This window comes from Prinia subflava, chromosome 10, assembly GCF_021018805.1.
Source record: "Prinia subflava isolate CZ2003 ecotype Zambia chromosome 10, Cam_Psub_1.2, whole genome shotgun sequence".
NCBI lineage: Eukaryota > Metazoa > Chordata > Aves > Passeriformes > Cisticolidae > Prinia > Prinia subflava.
This window is the reverse complement of record NC_086256.1, coordinates 10,117,080-10,133,778: the sequence shown is the minus strand read 5'-3', so window position 1 is coordinate 10,133,778 and position 16,699 is coordinate 10,117,080. Positions and strand designations below refer to the sequence as shown.

Genomic DNA, 16,699 nt, shown 5'->3' with positions numbered 1-16,699 from the left:
AGAATACCTGTGCAATTTCACACTTTTCTAGTTTTTGCATATATCCATTGCACTTGCCCATCCACCTTCCAATGCAGCACTTCAGTTCCATGCAGTGAAGCACTTCAGAATTTCAGAAATGTGCAAGTTCATATCTAAAACTGAATTTTTCAGCTGAGAGCTTTCAAATTCCAGAGCTCTAAGACAAAAGTACTTAATATGGTTCTTTCCTTCCTTGAGTCTTAAAACTGTACAGGAATGGAGGCTCTCTGTTCCTGCAGAGTAGAGCCATGCAGCCCAGGAATGTTTGACCTTCAGGTGGAAAATGCAAAAAACATTATTCATCTGAAACTTTAGCACTCCTTCCTGGAAATCCACTAAACCATTCAGTACTGTAAAGATATCCATGAAGAAAGTGCCTAATGAGAAAGTTTTCTTGCTGCTGAAATCCACAAGGAAGGTGGTTTTCAATGTCAGTAAGCTGTATTATAATGCTGAACAATACAGGTGCTGGTGCATAAAACCACAGTTTACAGACGTATACAGGTCAGATGTGTGGAGATTTTAGGATTAATGTTTTTAGGACAATTATAGTATTCAGGGTTGGGGAAGGCTGATTTTAAGAAGTTGACTTTAAAATTGAATTAAAATGAAGTGCAGCATCAGAGAGGGTACATGTGAAATATTCAAATAACTACTGATTAATTTTAGAAACCTTGTATTTTGGTGATAGACCAAACAAAAGGTTTCAGTACAAAAGATTTTTGGGGAAGGAGTGGGAAGTTGAGAGCATCAGAAAAGGAGCATTTATGAAGAAAGTGATGAATTGAGAGCAGGACATTGAAGATGACCACACAGATACAGTCACTCGAGGGCCCTGACTGAAACTGTAGATCCTGCAAACGTCTTCCATTCCCACTGAAGATCCCCATGACAGTCTCCACCTGCCAGGTGGTGATGCTGTGAGACATAACAGGACCGTGTTGCAAGCTCTGCTATTACTTAGACTTCATTACTCTGCTAAAACAGATTCAAATACATTTACAACTATGCTTAAAAGTATTAGCATAAATCATGAGAACTGAATGGCGCACCAAAGTAAATGAGCCGAGTCCGTTTGGGGAGGCTGTATCTTCAGTTATTTCTCTTACCCTGTTTGTTCCTTTAATGAATTTTGCCAATTAGCAATTAATTTGCAGTAGGTCTCCTAGTCATTAGTGTGAATTAGCAAGGTTTTGTTGGCGGAATGCCTTGAACGTTAAATAAAACCCCTATATCATGTAAAGCCTCAAGGGTTACATGGTGAGATCCTGTACAGAAATTGAACTGCAGAGGGTCCACCCCAGTGCCAGCCCTTGCTGTGAAGGTGTGGTGGGTGCTCTGTTCTGGTATTTCTAAACTGCATGACCCAGCTCTGGAGCAATGTCCTCCTCCTTCAGGGGAGAGCAGGGCAGGTCAGTGCCTCCCAGACCAAGTGCATTCCAGCAGAGGCTGTGTGTCCCAGGCTTCTCTCTGCATAGGCAGGCTCTGGTACTGTGGCTTTGTGGTGTCAACTCACAATTTTCTGTAGCTCTTTATTTTTCTCTTGGTACACACAGTTCATGTGTTTAGTGCAGGTTGTTTATAGCAAGGACAAAGGATTACAGTCCTTAAATCAAAAGTGATGTTGGTGTAATTATAAGCACAGGCTGGTGTTGCAAAGAGGGCTGTAGGGAGAGGCTGTCAAAGGAGAAGAGCATCCAAAATATAGTAACCTCAAAAATCCCAGCTAATCAGTTTTCTGACGGGAGCAATCTGTTTCCCAGGTATTATTATTATATGGGGACTTTAAAGATAATAAATAACAATAATAGTCTACTATGAGGAAGGAAAGAAAAGGGCAAATGCCATTCACCTCGGAAACTGTGGTTGCTCACTGGAGTTCTCCAAGGAACATAATTTTCCTCAGCCCCTGTGGAGGCCTCCATCCATGACAACACCAAGAACATCCCAGGAGCTGTGCTGTCAGCAGTAAGGTTGCCTGAAGGGGTGTTTTCATTAATGCACAGATATGGCCCACAGAAACCACATATCCCAGTGCAGACATGATGAGCCAGAGAGCTCTTCTCTGGGCTGCTGGCTGGGACTTGAAGCTGAGGCCCCTCAGATTGCCTCATTCTTTCGAAATGAGGGGCCAGTTAGCACCACTTCCAGCATCGTGCTGCTTCTCTGCATACCTGCTTGAAAGATCAAAACAAAGAAGGGCTTCCTGAAGTAAGCTTGGTCTTATCAGAGCTGTACATAGCATGAAGAGTTCTCTCTTGCAACAAGGCAGCCCAACTAACGGACCTTGGCTAACAGATTATCAGCAGCATTTGAGTAATAGACTGCTCATTTAGTTTTAATACATTTTGCATAGAGAGCAATCAGCCTTCATCAGTCTTAGAGATGAATTGGCTTAGCCAGCTAAATTCTAAAGATATTAGTCCGACAGCAGCCACATAAATCATAACATTTTCTTAATGATGGTAAAATTAAAATATACTCTTGCTTTGAGAAACCAATGAAGCCTTCCTGTTTGCAGGCCAGATCCTCCTGCCTGAATTAAAAGGAAGCTTAATTGATGTGATTTAAACGAACCTCACAGTCCCACTCTTCTTTAGCATCTCTAGTCTTCCTTTCTTTGAAGTTAAATTAATTTGTCCTGCCTCTCCCTGCTCCATCCTGTAATCTTCAAGAATGTCAGTGAAGACCAGACTCCTGTGGAATATGATCCAGATGTGCACAACATCACAGTTGAAGGCTTTGCCAGGTTGTTTGCATTGCCAGTAGTTGCTTGAGCTAGTGGAGGCCTCCCAGGAGGAAAGCTTGTGCTCTTCCTCTAACCAACAAACCAAGACCTCCTGTCTGTCTGCCTAGCCTAGCCAAGGATGAACTTCTCTTGCCCTTTCTTCCTGAAGCTGGCTTGGTGCCCAGCATGCTTTTGCCAGAAGGGAAATTAAGGGAAGGGAATCCTGCCTTTGTCTAAAAAGACTTCAGTGTCTGGTGTTGGGGCAGGGGTGAGGACAGACTCTCAGGGCTGTGACAGTCACACAAGTATTGTTTGCCCACAAGCGGTCAGCAGGGAGATGCTAGGCTCATTGTGTCCCCCAAGTTCAGGGTGGTACCTTCTCACTACGTCAGCCCATACATACCCAAGCTGAACTGGGTGTGTCATTCATGTAAACATTCTGTATGATTCCTCATGGTGCAGAACAATTCTTTGGGCTGAATCCTCTTGCTTTCAGGGATGTCTTCCTGATGTTCTAGACTGACTACTCAGTCTTGTGCTGAGCTGCACAAAGTGACCTTTCCTTCCTTGGCATTCTACTGCAGCATGGCACCCATCAGTTAAACAGAACATCTCCTGTCCCAGTGCTCTGGGCTGCCTTGTGTTAGGGCTCTACCCTGTCCTTTTCAACAGAGCCTGTGCTGGTAGTCTGTGCAGCAGAGTTCTTCATAAAATCTCTTTTAGTGAGGTTCTGCTCAAGCTGAGACTGGGCTGAAGACTTGGCTGAAATCCAAATACATGATAACTTTGACAGTCTTTCTTCTGCTGAAACAATCACTTTGTGGGGAACTGCAAAGAATTGGTTTCTTTACAAGTAGGAAAGAAGTATGAAATTGTGTGCTGTGCAGAAATCCCAGCACTAAGCCAAAGCCCTTCAGGGAAAAAAGAAGGCAGAGGAATCCTATAGGAAGGAAGGAATCCTTACCTGTGCTAACCATTTGCATGAAGGTGTGTTTTTTGTTTTTTTCTCTAGTGCTCCTGTTGGATTCTCTGGGTCAGGCTGGTTTCTTAGAAATCCTCCCCTGACAGTCCTACTGATCCTTTGCTGGAGTCTTTCTTGTGGTGCTAATATCTGTCAGAAATATTTTGGTGCTTGGAGCTGGTGCTTCTCAGCATATACCATGAAAGGCCCATTCCCCTGGGGTGCTCTGTGGCATCCATACTCTGGTTTCTTGGCTGAAGTGATGTCATGCAGGAGGCAGGATTTGTCCTACACTGGTGTTGTGGAGCAGCTGGTGGGACATAGCCATAGCTGAGTTAAGGTTAGAGCTCTATCATTTGGGGATGTGGGTGCACACAGTGCTCCTGCTTTCAGAGGAATTAAGAAGTTCCAGATGGAGTCTCTTTGCATTTTTGCATTGGGGCAGTGAACACTGGAAGTGATGACTCTGATCTGGGAGACTGATGTTGGGCTGCCTGCTTTGGGCAGCTTCAGTCTGTGTCTTACAGGATGTAAGGTGACCACACGCCCTCCTGGTGAGCTTTCCTCGGAGGCCAGTTTTACGGTGGAGTGAAATAATGTTTCTTCCTTCAGGTCATTCCCAGCCATGTTGCAGACTCAGGGTTGGTTTGGTTGAGGTTTGGGCCCTGCTCAGTCAGTGGTGTGTGCAGGATGGCTGCAGGATGCTCTTGCCTCCTGGCTGCTCAATGGCCTGCCGGGCAACTTGGGTGGGTGTTTGGGATCCCCAGGCTGAGGTGTGAGGTCACCTTTCCAGGGCTGGGTATGGAGGGGCAGCCTGTGCATGTGGAGAAGGGTGTTTGACAATGCAGTGCTGAGAACCATTTCTTTCCTGGTGCGTCTTCTGGCATAGCTGAGTGCTTTCATTTTTTCTTGGATATATCCGCAGGGCTTGGAAACCTGTTCCCCCTGCCATACTGTGCCAGCTGCGTTTGTGCTGCTGATAATCTAATAAATGCTTGGTCTGAGCAGCTAGCACTCCTGCTAGAGCCCAAATGAATGCAGAGGAAGGACCCTGCTAAGTGTGTGCATTCTTCCTCTCCTGGCCAGCTCCAATTCCCTTTCATAGCTCACATCTGATGCTTCCTCTCTCACCTAGCCCCTTAGCTCCGATGTAAATGTGTGTGCACACTTCCGCCAGTCAAGTAACTGTGCTCTCTCTGTCTCTCCCCTTTGTTACAAAGCCTGCTCTGTAAATGAATCCCACAGGTCTGGGGCTCAGCAGGTAAAAGGAGAAGTGAGTCTGTTAGCGCATGAGTCTAATCAGGCCGGCTAAAGCGAATAAAGTAGGGCAGCATTGCACATTAGCCGCTGTGTAAATGAGCCCTTTGATGGGCTGGGCACCGCAGGAGAGGGTTTGAAGCCAAGAAGAACTTTTGTTGTTAATTCAGTGACACATGGAAACTGTAAAACAGCGTGTCTTGCACACACACGAGAGAGAAAATAAAAGCCCTCACGACCGGGCTTTTCAATACCTGCCCTCGGACCTAGTCTGAAAACTTTCAGCCCCTGTCTCCCTCTCTTACCACTTGATTTTCCTTTCTCTCCCTTTCTTTTTTTGTTCCCCCTGCACTATAAAAAGAAAAGCTCTCTTGCCTTTTGAACTAGACGGCTGTGAGTGAGGGCTATCTCTGAGCTGTGTGGCTCTGTTACCTTTGTGTTCCAGATGAAACTGCCAAGCTCGGTGGGACAGAAGAAGATTAAAGCCCTGGAGCAGATGCTGATGGAACTCGGAGTAGGTGAGTAAAGGGGGCACGCGAGAGAGAAAGAGACACACAGAGCTAGCCTTTGTTCTCGAGATGGGCTATTTTTTCCCCTAGTAATACAGCCAGTTTCTTGAATAACAGTATGTGAATGGTTTTTAAAATATTTTATGTGTTTTAAAAAAAAGAGAGAGGGTAAAAGCCAGAACAAGATGCATAGGGTTTTTTTTTTCCTCCCAGTAGAACAATCTTTTAAAAGAGCCTTTGTTTCTCTCTTGTTTGGGCCTTTTTAACCATCAAGAGAGGCAGCGCAGTATTAGGAAGGCAAATCTCAGCCTTGCCGGGAGAGGTACTTCTAAGTGTGTTAGTGACCACGGCACACGCATTGTTCAGGGCTGCCCTGTCTTGCTTTTAAGCTTCATTTCCTCTTAATTTACTGCTCACGGTGGCAAGTCCAAAATGCATCTGGGACTGTTCATCCCCCCTTTATAGGTTGCATGCTGTGTGAAAATCTGGAGCATCTCTGCTGAAAGGCGAGTAAACATACATCCCTCACTCTTGAACTCGAGTGTCTTAGCAGCTGAAAGAAGGGTTCACTTAACATGTACAATACCTGCTCGTGGCTAGAGGGGGAGAAGTGCAGCCCATGGCCAGCGACTGCTCTCCATGCAGTGGGGACAGTTTGCAGGTATTACAGGTCCCAGCATGCAGTGTCTCTTGATTAGACACCTGATGATCCCTTCCACCTGCACTGATTTTTAAAGGCAGAGATATTTAAAGGTAGGAAAAGAGAAAAAGAGAAGCCTTATTAATGATTTACAAGAGATTACTGAGCCTGTTCTGAGCACTGACTTCTGTTAAATCTTGTTAGTTTTTTGGGTTTATGGCTCGTTATATTGTCTCAGAGACTGTGCCATTCTGAAGGCCTCCTGTGGCTGGTAAAAGTGGCTCAGCCACTTTCTGCTGTACAGCTAAGGGAGTTGCTGTGTGTGCTTGCTAAGGAAGCCTGGGGGAAGCATGTGAGTGCTTCTTGGAGCTTGCTTTCCATGAGGGTAAGGAGGGGTTCCTGGCTCCCCACTCCTGCCTCACAGAGCATACGTATCTTGAGGCTCTCTCGGGGCTCTGGCCCTGCTGTACCTTAGTGTGCAGAACCACACCTGGGCTTTGTAGGGGTGAGCAGTGCCAGCCAGAAGTGAGTCATGTGGGCAGCCCTGCTGACAGGGGCCACAGCTGTGTATCAGGGCAAACATGCAGAGCTTCATCCTTTCCTTCTGCAGAACTTGCAGCTCTTCCTGGCTTTGTGTGTGTGCATGGTGGGATGCAACAGAATGTAAGGTGTGAGGAGGTGATCTGATAGCTGCTGCTACAAACAGGTCTGTAACACAGCAGCAGAGCAGTCCTCTCCTTGGACCTGCCCTGGGAGGAGCAATAAGAGAGGCAGCGAAGCTCAGCCTGTCCACCCGTTGTTGGTGGAGGTGCAGGGAGCAGCAGGAGCACTTCTGCCCTTTGCAGCAGTGTGGATCCAGTCTCTCTGTAAGACCGAGCTCCTCCCTTCATATGACCTGGTGGGTGGCAAGGTTCAATCATCTGGTCTTCCATCATCCTTCACTTGCTGAGTCCTGGACTTTGCACGTTCACCCTTAGTCCTTGGTCAGAAACAAAGGACAACCTGCAAAATAGGTGTGCAGCCCTTAGGGATAGCAGTTGCTACTGATCCATGTGATTGGAGCAAGGCTCCTGGCCTGTCTGTGGGAATGAAAGAACAGCCGAGACCTTTATAGGGATTTTTCATTGTACGGTTGTAGGTCTGGGTGTTTAACAGGAGGTGTTTTTCTCCCTAGATCTCAACCCCATGCCCACAGAGGAGATTGTGCAGATGTTCAACGAGCTGCGGAGCGACCTGGTGCTGCTGTACGAGCTGAAACAAGCCTTTGCCAACTGCGAGTATGAGCTGCAGATGTTACGGCACCGCTACGAGGCCCTGGCCAAGGCGGGGAGCATTGGCCCCCTCAGCGTGGAAGGTGCCCATCCAGATGGCCAGACAGGGCTGAGCATCGAGGAGGGCAAGGGGGACACCAAGGACCAGATCATTGATGTAGTAGGAGCACCACTGACCCCCAACTCGGTGAGAAGGAAGGTCGGGGGGGCAGAACAGGGCGCACTCAGGTCTCCGACGCAGATGCCCTGACAAGCGCTGGGGATGCTGCCCTGCTCTCCCTCCAGGCATGCGCGTCCAAGGGAGCAGAACACGCCTGTTCCCCCCCAAGTCCCAGTGCTGCTCTCTGGGCTTGTCTCCTGTGCTGGACAGTGTTCTTGGTGCTACAGGTGGGGTCAGCAGGGCTTTCTACATCCTGCATGCAGGCAGATGGCTTGGTGTGGGTGCCACCGTGGACCAAAGCGGTGAGGCTTTGGGTGATGAGAGCTTGTTCTAAGGCAGCAACAGTACAGCTGCAAACCTGAGGCATTTTCCCTCTAGACACGGCCTCGTAAGGGTTGCTCAGCAGAGGGAAGCGAGTGGGGAAAGCAGTCTTCAGGTGATGAGACATGACCTGCCCAAGACCCTGGAGTCAAGCAGTAGCCCTGCCTGGAGCAGGAGGCTTGGGAAGGAGAGAGGTGTTTGAAGAGCAAAGGAGGGTTTTTACACCCTACTTCCAGTGCCAAGAAAGAAAAGCCAGGCCTAGGGCTTCTTCCAGTGCAAGCCCTGTGGCAATGTCCTGTGCATGTACCTCTGCAGGATGTGAATCACCGGCCTCTCCTCCCTCCCTCCAGGAGGGCAGGCTGCCCAGCCCCTCTCCACTGCCTCAGGGCCAAGGGTAAACCTGGGGATCAGCTGAGGCTGCTTTCCCCTCTGTGCAGTCCCCTGGCACAGCTGAGCTGAACTGCCTGATGAAAGCTGCCCATCTCCACACTGTGGCATCCCCGATGCCTCTGACGCACTGCCCCTGGTAGTGGCACAGACCTTTACTTTCTAAAATGTATAATGTATTGCAGGATATTGAGAACACCTTATCTGTCAACGGCAGAGGCGACACGTTAACCTGGACTTGAGTAATGTCCTATTTGATTGTGACAATGTTGAGTCGTAAGGAAGAGTTCCACTGAGACAGGTTCATGTTTGTAAAGGAGTCTTTTGAATTATTATTTTTTTTCCCTACTGCATTCAATCTGGAATCTCACCCCTCCCTCCCTGCGGTCTGGAGTGTCCTGGTTTGCAAACTTTTCGGGCTGATTTACAGTACACTTGGTCTCCCTTGAGAACTGGCTTGTTGGGAAGGTGGGAGAGATGGTGGTGGTGGCCATAACTGCAGGAGGAGGGAGCCCATGCGTGTGTTTCTGACCACATTGTTCCTCGGTGCCACCTCCTGGAATTGGAAACAAAGGCATGGGCCCAGGCAGCACAGAGGGGGTTAAACTGACCTGGTCTCTGACATATTTGAAAGAAATATAATGAAGTTAATTCACTGCAAGGCAAATTCAGTACCTAAAGGGCCCCCATGTTAAATACAGCACTGACCTTTACCGGCTGATTACACAAAGACGACACAATTAGATTAGTCCAAGACAAAAGGTCAAGCACATTCACACTGTGACCATTTTTTGCTACCTTTTGAGGGGGGCAGAAATTACATCCCAGCTGGAGGGGTATTTTGGAGAGGAGGAGAATGCAGCTGCTGTACCATGTTCTGCCTGGTTCAGATATGTTTGGAAAGTCAGGCAGGGCCTGGCACTCTTCTTGCCCTGAACCTTTCTATGGTTGTTGGGCTGTGTGGTGGTGGGAGAGATCAACACCCTGCAGCCCACAGCTAGCTTTCCCAAAGACAGGCTGAGCTGAGCAGAGGTCATGTCCTGGTGATTCTCCCTGCCCTGCCTGGGGCTGGCAGATGCAGCTCTGGTGCCTCTTGTCCAGCATCATGGCTGAAATTTGCCTCTGAAGATCATTGGCCTTGGTCAGCGCTGAGGAGCATGGCTGGGGGGTGCATGCATGTGTCCCCACCCTGCACAGCAATGGCCCCAAGGTGTCCCAGGCCATGGTGGGGACAGCAGGGCCAGGACATGGTGCTGAGGAAGCAGCCTGTGGAAGCACAGCGCTTTGTCCTCGCCCCACAGCGCTGGCAGCAGGGCAGCAGTGTGGCTGGTGGTGGGAACAAGCAGCTCTGGAGCACAGTGGTGCTGTTTGATGGCCTTTCCTTCCCTTACCTCCTGCAGCCGTGGGTGCTTGGCCATGACACCTGTCCTGTCCTCCTGCAGTGGTTTAACCCTGCCATACCAGCTCTGAACTCCTGAGTCCAAATGTGTGCTTTGCCACTGAGCTGCCAGGGCCTTTGGGGGAATCATTTAATCTCCCTCCTTCAAATTCTTCTGAGTTGGAGAATCCCTTTGTGCTGTCTAGCACTGCTTGTCCATGGCACTCTACATGTTGGATTAAGCATGGATTAGTTCAGCCTCCAAACCAGCTGCTCCCCTGAAGCCAGATTTGTTTCCCTGGGCAGAAGTATCTTGCTCCAGATGTTGGAGAGAGTGAGTGGCAAAGCCAGGAATAGGACTAGCTAGGAGTCCTGACTCCTGAGTGCAGCCTGGCATGCCTGGATTCCCTCCCGAGAATCAGAATGAATGGGCAAAGGCACACCAGCATCTTTTGAGATTCTGTTTTTGTCAGCAGCTGTCTGCCAGCACCCCGCTTGGCCAGCAGTGGGGATGGGGGACATGTCAGCAGGGTGTGTTAGCCAGGCTGGGAGAGGCATCCGTCTCAGAGCCCATGGGGCACTGGGAAGGCTGGTACTGCCCTGCCCTGCTGTGTCCACCACTTTTCTCCTGTGCTGGCTGCCTGTCCACCCTCTCCCAGGGACTGCAGTGCCCATCGCTGACCATTAAAGCCGAGCTGGGATCCCTCCAGGGCTGTTTGAGGCTGACCCCGGTAGGGACTTTACTCGGGGCCTTCGGGAGGTGAAAGGTGAGCCGAACTCGGAACAAATTAGTTCCAAGCAGAAGTTCAGCCAGTTACTCCAGATTGGATCCTTTGATTTCCGCAACTCAGACTCCACTCAGTGATCTGTAATGAGTGACTCTCAGAAATCCTCACATTGCAGCACTTTGTTCCTGAGCTCACAAGTCAGCCCATTAATGGGTAAAGGAAAGGACCTTGAGTCTAAGAAGTCTCGGGTTCAGAGTCAGAATTATTTGACTTTTAAGCTTCCTTTATCTGAACTCCTGCTGACTTCTTGTTTTCTGAGCCTGTTTGAAAGCTAGAAGTTACATTGTTAAGATCAAACATTCTCTCTTTCCAGATGGAGTTACAATATCTGTCTTTTATATATATATATTTTAATATATATAGTGTATATATACCAGGGTGTATATATATTCTTCTCTTTTTTTTAATCGTTCTTTCCATTAAAAGAAACTAGACTTGTAAGCTCTTGTAAATTATAATGTAAAACATTTTTTTTAACCAGACAGTTCCCAATTTTGCCCGAGGCAACTGGAATAGCTGTGCCACGGAAGGCAATAGGAAGGTGATTAATATGAATTTGTGACATATTTGAAGGATGGGTCTTTTGCCATATAAAGATTATCAAACACATGTGCTCTTCCCCATTAATTCTGCAGCCCTCCCAGGAAAGCCACAAAGCCCAGCTTCCTTTGTTTCCAGGGTGGGTTTTTGTTTTTTTAAATGTACCTTTCGGTCCTCTTGATTACCCTGTATTTGATTTTTATAGGGCATCTGCTCACTCTGCTGTGTGGGTTCTCTGGCCCTTTTATTTCCCCGTTAATCGGATCCCGCGAAGGCAGCGGTGCCAGGGCCTCTGACGAAATCCGTGTGTGTGTTGTATTTAACTTTCAGCCGTGCAAATTCCATGCTCTGTTTGCCGTCTGCCCGGCGGGAGCTGGGGGCCGCTTCCCGCCAGGGGAGGCAGCGGGGCCTCCCACGACGAGCTGTGCCGCCGGGAGCAGCGGCGCAGGGCTGGGCAGGGCTGGGCAGGGCTGGGCAGGGCTGGCCCGCTCCGGGGAACGGGTCCCTGCTGCCTTGTCCCTGCTGCCTTCTCCGTCCCCTGGGCGCCTGCGGGCTGGGCAGTGGCTCTGCGGGCCTGTGGGAACAGGGGAGGGCTGCGGGGCTGGGCACGGCAGGCACCAGGCTGCAGTCACTGTGCCAGTGCAGCTGGCCTGTGCCACTGCCGGTGGTGCCCTGTGCCGTGGGGACCCAGGCTCTGGCACCTCCTGTCCCTGCAGCACCCAGCACACGGGTGCCTGTGCCGTGCCTGGGGCAGCCCACACAGAGCCCAGCTGGGGGTGCTGACCCTGCCACGGCTGTGGGCACAGGGTCCGTGTGGCACCTGGCACAGTCTCACTGCAGTGCAGCTATGGGGCTGGGGGAATGTCCCACTTGGTGACAATGGCTTTCCTAGGGCTGGGTGCAGCCCTGAACTTCTCTGTGAAGGGGAGCTCCCTGGAGCTGCCAGCCTCATTCAGGCATATTGGTGTGCGCTGCCCAGAAAAGGGGTGGGTTTTTTCAGGAGCCCTGGTTCAGCCTCCTGATCTGCTCCTGGGCCATATCACAGCAGGTCTGGATTGGCAGAGGAGCATTTCCAGGCTCTGCCCTGTCCCATGTCAAGCACCCCTGGCACAGCTGCCCATAGCATAGAGCTCTTCTGCCTCTCTCTCAGTGTCCTGCTCCTTAGGGCTTGGTGCTGGCTTGCTTGGTCAGGGCTCCTGGGGCCACCGAGTTCTTGCAGAGCTCAGCCTCTTCCTCCTGATCATCCCAAAGCCCTGTTCGTGTCAGGGAGGTATCATCCCTGTGAGTCTGCTGTCCCACCCCCTTGTAACTGCTGGATTAGCTCTGTCCCTCCTGTCATGCAAAGACCTGGCTCTGCCTCCAGCTAGGCAGTGCAGTCCATTTGGCACTGCCTGGGGTGCTGCTGAAGCCCTGGGGCTAGCTCTGGGACACGTGGATGTGATTGCCACAACCCAAGTGCTCCCAGCTCCTGCTCCTGGCTTCTCTTACCTGTCTCCCTCTTGGAGCAGAGAAAGTGAAGGGAGTTTGCCTCCAGCTCCTTCTCCATCAAGAATGTGAAGAAGCCATGAGCACTCTGTGCAGGGTGAGGATGAGGAGGTGCAGGGGCAGTGCTGGCTGTCCCTGAGCCCCTAGGGACAGCTGGCTGCTTGCAGCCAGGGACAGGACAGGGGCTTTGCTGGGGCAAACACTGCAATGTTCCAGAGAAGACAGTGGGAGCTATGCCCTGCCCCATGCTGTAGTCCCAGTCCCATCTGACCTCTGGAGCAGCACAGCCTCCAGGCACTTGTGGCAGATGCTGGAGAGCTGCCCCAGGGATGTGCAAGGCTCTGTTCCAGGCCACCCATGGCTGCCCTGTGGCCACTAGCCCTGGTGCATGGCGCTGTCTCACCTCCGTCCCATGCAGGCTGGGTGCCACTGATCCTGTTGGGAGCTGCTGGTGCTGTCCCTAAGCCCATCTGCCTCAGTCACCAGTGACAGCTGGAGTTGCTGCAGCCCCTGCTGCCTTTGAGGCTACGATGTCCTGAGCCAGGCTGCTCCTGTGCTGTCCACAGCAGGCTGGAGAGCTCCTTCCAGCATCCCACGTGCCCAGCCCTTGTTTAGCTGCTCTCTTCCAGTAATTCTTGCATGCCTGACACCTGCAAGTGCTGCCTTGCCTGAGTGAGGGGCTGCCCCTGCTGGAAACACTCGTGTTGTCTTCAGCACTCAGTAGAGTTCCTCCTCCCGCTGCCCCGCCCAAGGCTTCAGTCTGTGGTGGGAGGGGCCCCTGCTCCCTGAGTCTCGTGTTTTGCAGGGCCTTGGAGGGGCTGAGGCATCGCAATGGGAGCCTGGGTTTATGTGCTGCCCACTGTGGGCACTGGTGGCCCTGGCATTGTGCCCTGCTCTGGGCTGCTGCCCACCTGCCCACTCCGTGTCCCCTTCACCTGCCTACCAAGTGTAAGTGGCCATCATCGATCCACTGTGACAGTGTCCTGAGTCACATTCTCGCCTGCAGGAGCAGAGGGCAAAGGCCAAGGTCTTAGTTTTCATAAAAAACTAATTAGACAACTGCCATCGGAAAAGGGTCAATAAAGCTGATCACAGGCTGCACAGAGGGAACTGGTAAAACCCCTGTGACCTTAGCATGGAGCAAGTGGGCTGGACTGCCCCTGCCCTCTGGGAGCTGCCCACTCACTGGGAGCTGGATGCTTGCATCCCTGTCACCAGTGACACTCTGGCACAGGACAGGTGCCTTGGGCGCCTGGATGCAGTGGTGGTTCCTGCACAGCTGGGTTATCACCCCTGCACCCCACAGCGTTGCACTCGTGCTGGCTCAGCTGGCCAGGGCAGAGCAGGTGTCCCAGGGCCCAGCAGAGCCACGCTGGCTTCATTTGGTAGCCAGGATGCTCCAAATGCAGGTGCAGCTGTGTGGGTACAGTGTGCCAGGCTACAGGGTGGGGTGACAGGTGCCAGTGGGATGTCGTGGTGGCTGTCACCCTGCACTGAGTAGAAAACTGCGTGGGGTGCACCCATGGATAAGGCCCAGCTGTGATGGGCTGGTGGGATCCTCAGGGCAGAGCTGCCTTGGGGCACAAGCAAACCCAAGGTGGTGGTGGGGCTGGTGCCCACCCACAGTGCCCAGGCTGGAGAGTGGGGCAGTGCTCCCAGCAGCAGGGAACCCTGACTGCCCTTTCACGCTCAAAACCCTTGGCTTTTATGGGAGCATGGATGTGCCACACCCCAGGGAGCACCCTACTCCCACGTACCCCGGTGGCGCTCCCCTGTGCCTGCCCCCCATACAAACTTGCACATGCATGGGCACAGCCTGGGCTCCTTTACCCCCAAACTTTATTCATGTGGCACATTTACAGCAAGGATTGGAATAACTAGACAATGAAAATGCTGGGGTTGCATTATCGGTTGGTTTAACTGGAACACCACACACCATGCAGTCATGTACCGCCAAGTTCAGTGCCTGTATTGCCCTTCTGGCTGCCGTCACCGGCTTCGCTCCAGGCCATGCACGCACGGGCCTGGGGCTGCAGCCTCCCTGCAGGTCAGTGCCCGGACGAGGGCTCCATTCAGCAGGGCCCTGGGGCTGGGTGACACTGAGAGGACGTGCGCCCTCGGCCCACCCCATGGCTCCCCCCAACCGCCCTGGCCAGCCGGGAGCCCACCCAGCCGGAGGGGATGTGCTCGGCAACTCTCTCAGGCAACAAGCCAGCTGCTGCTGAGCGTCCACGGGACCTGTGAGGGGCACAGCACGTGGGCACGTGGGGGGCTGAGCCTCAGCTCGGAACCGAGGGAGGTTGGCGGGGAGCACGCTCAGGGGCCTGGGGCAATTTGCAGCTCCCCCGCTCAGGTACCTGTGGGCCGGGGGCCAGCGCGCGCTGGCACGTCCACCACCGGACACGGACACGGTGCTGTGGCGGGCCTGTCCCCCACAGAGCTGGAATTGATCGGCGGGGACGAGGCAGGGCCGGGCATCCCGCCCAGCCCCGCAAGAGGCACAAGCAGACGGAACGGGGACGGGACGGGGCTCCATGCGGACACTGTCACCTCCCTCCTGCCGCCCGCCTGTCCGCTGGGCCCCTGCCTCACTGAAGGGAGCCCTCCGGGGCCCTGCAGCCCGGGGTGGGGCTGCCAGGGGCTCTGCAGCGGAGAATACAGGCACTTCACCTTGAACATAAAGAGACGGATCGCGTTTGTCACATACAGGAGTCAGAGAGGGGTTAGTGTTGACTCAAAAAGGGGAAAAGGCGCTCAGGGGAGAGGTGGGGGGAGCTGGCGGGGAGGGCGAGGGGCCGTCTGGACACGCTGAGCCTCCGTGAGTGCTGCCCGAGTGCAGGCACACACCAGCATCGCTGCAGCAGCCGTTGAGGCCTGAAAACATAAAACCAGAGAAGAGAAAGAAGAAGGGAAGGTGGGTATGGCCCATGCCAGGGTGGAGATGGGGGATGCTCTGGCTACGGGGTGGGAGAGGGAGGACGGGGCGGGATATGGAAGGAGGGACGGAAATCAGGAGCCAAAGAAAAAGAACGAACTACAAGTCTAAAATGTGGTGCAAGCGCCCTACGCGGCTGTCCGCTAGCATGGCATAATGTCCGGAGCAGCCCAGAGAGGGAGTCACATCAGGTCTACACAGATTTGCCTTCCCATATATACAACCTCTACTGGAGTTAACAGCTGAAATTGAGATTTTTTTTGTGTCGGTTCCTCTGGCCTCGGTTGCCGTTTTTTTTAATGCTGGAGCCCATCCTCCCCGCCTCGCCGGCACCGGGCGCATGCAGCCCTTGCCTGGCTTGCCTCGGGGATCAAAAAGGTTTGGAGGTCTGCTTGAAGATGAAGCCTCTATGGGCCAGTGTCTTCATGATGTTGGCAATGTTCTTGCAGTCGTCTAAGGAGAAAGCACAGAGATACCGGGTTAGAGGTGTCATCCAAACAGAAGTCGTTGGAGCAAGTTCAATCCCATGCTGGGCCTGTGTCCTCAGGTGTGTCACCAGGTACTCTGTACCAAGGACCTTGCAGAGATGTGGTGTGATTGCAGAGTTCTCAGTCTCAGCACTGGCCACCTGCATCCCAGCATGAGCCAGTGCTTGCTGAGATGGATCCATGCCCCAGACGTGAAGGTTGACCACGTGTCGACCCAGACGTGTCCCCATCAGAGCCAGCCCATGGTGCCTCCCTATGCCCACCAACCAGAGTTTGACAAGTGACACGTGGCTGGGATGGCAAGCCACAGCCACTCCTGGTACTGGGCTGTGGCAGAGCAGCAAGATGGGAAGGGGGAAGGCTCTGGTGTTATTTACCTGGGACTAAACTCAGGCACCGTTTGCTAAAATAGAAGCTGGGCTTAAATTGATTCCTAGTGTCTATATTTCATGTTGAAAATTGGCTTGTAAATCCATGTTTTGATCTATGAGGGCCGTCTCCTTAAGAAAAAGCAAGAGTAAATGTGTAATTTCTCCCTTGACAGCACACGGCGCAGAGGCGATCCTTCTTCCCGCTCCCCTCCGTTTCGGGACAGCTCCACTCGTTCCGATTACCACTCTTTCTTCCTCGCCCCACGCCTTGATGTCTCCATTTCATTACCGCCCGCCCATTTATCAAGCTGTTACCGTAAGGGTGACTTTGCCCACTTGCGTGTGGCAGCAGGGCCTGGCTGACATGGGGAGAGGGTGCCCCAGGAGGGGGGTGCAGGCAAGGCCCCCCTCTCCCCACCGCTGCTGGATGGATGTTGTGGTGGAGGGAAGGCTGCATCA

The 16,699-nt window shown here is 52.3% G+C and overlaps 2 protein-coding genes across 6 annotated transcripts in view; one reads left to right on the top strand and one right to left on the bottom strand.

The window, feature by feature from the left end:
• The window catches only part of DMAP1 (DNA methyltransferase 1 associated protein 1), a 29,022-nt gene extending 20,335 nt beyond the window's left edge, over positions 1–8,687 (top strand). For both annotated transcript variants that reach the window (XM_063407239.1, XM_063407240.1), the window contains exons 9-10: positions 5,413–5,485; positions 7,291–8,687. In XM_063407239.1, coding sequence (XP_063263309.1) covers positions 5,413–5,485; positions 7,291–7,637 — 420 coding nt within the window. In that variant the 3' untranslated portion in view covers positions 7,638–8,687. The remainder of the gene's footprint in view (positions 1–5,412; positions 5,486–7,290) is intronic.
• Positions 8,688–14,268: 5,581 nt separating this feature from the next.
• The window catches only part of ERI3 (ERI1 exoribonuclease family member 3), a 130,395-nt gene continuing 127,964 nt past the window's right edge, over positions 14,269–16,699 (bottom strand). For 3 of the 4 annotated variants that reach the window (XM_063407241.1, XM_063407242.1, XM_063407245.1), the window contains one exon: positions 14,269–15,834. In XM_063407241.1, coding sequence (XP_063263311.1) covers positions 15,752–15,834 — 83 coding nt within the window. In that variant the 3' untranslated portion in view covers positions 14,269–15,751. The remainder of the gene's footprint in view (positions 15,835–16,699) is intronic. The other variant, XR_010081449.1, reaches the window with a different exon arrangement.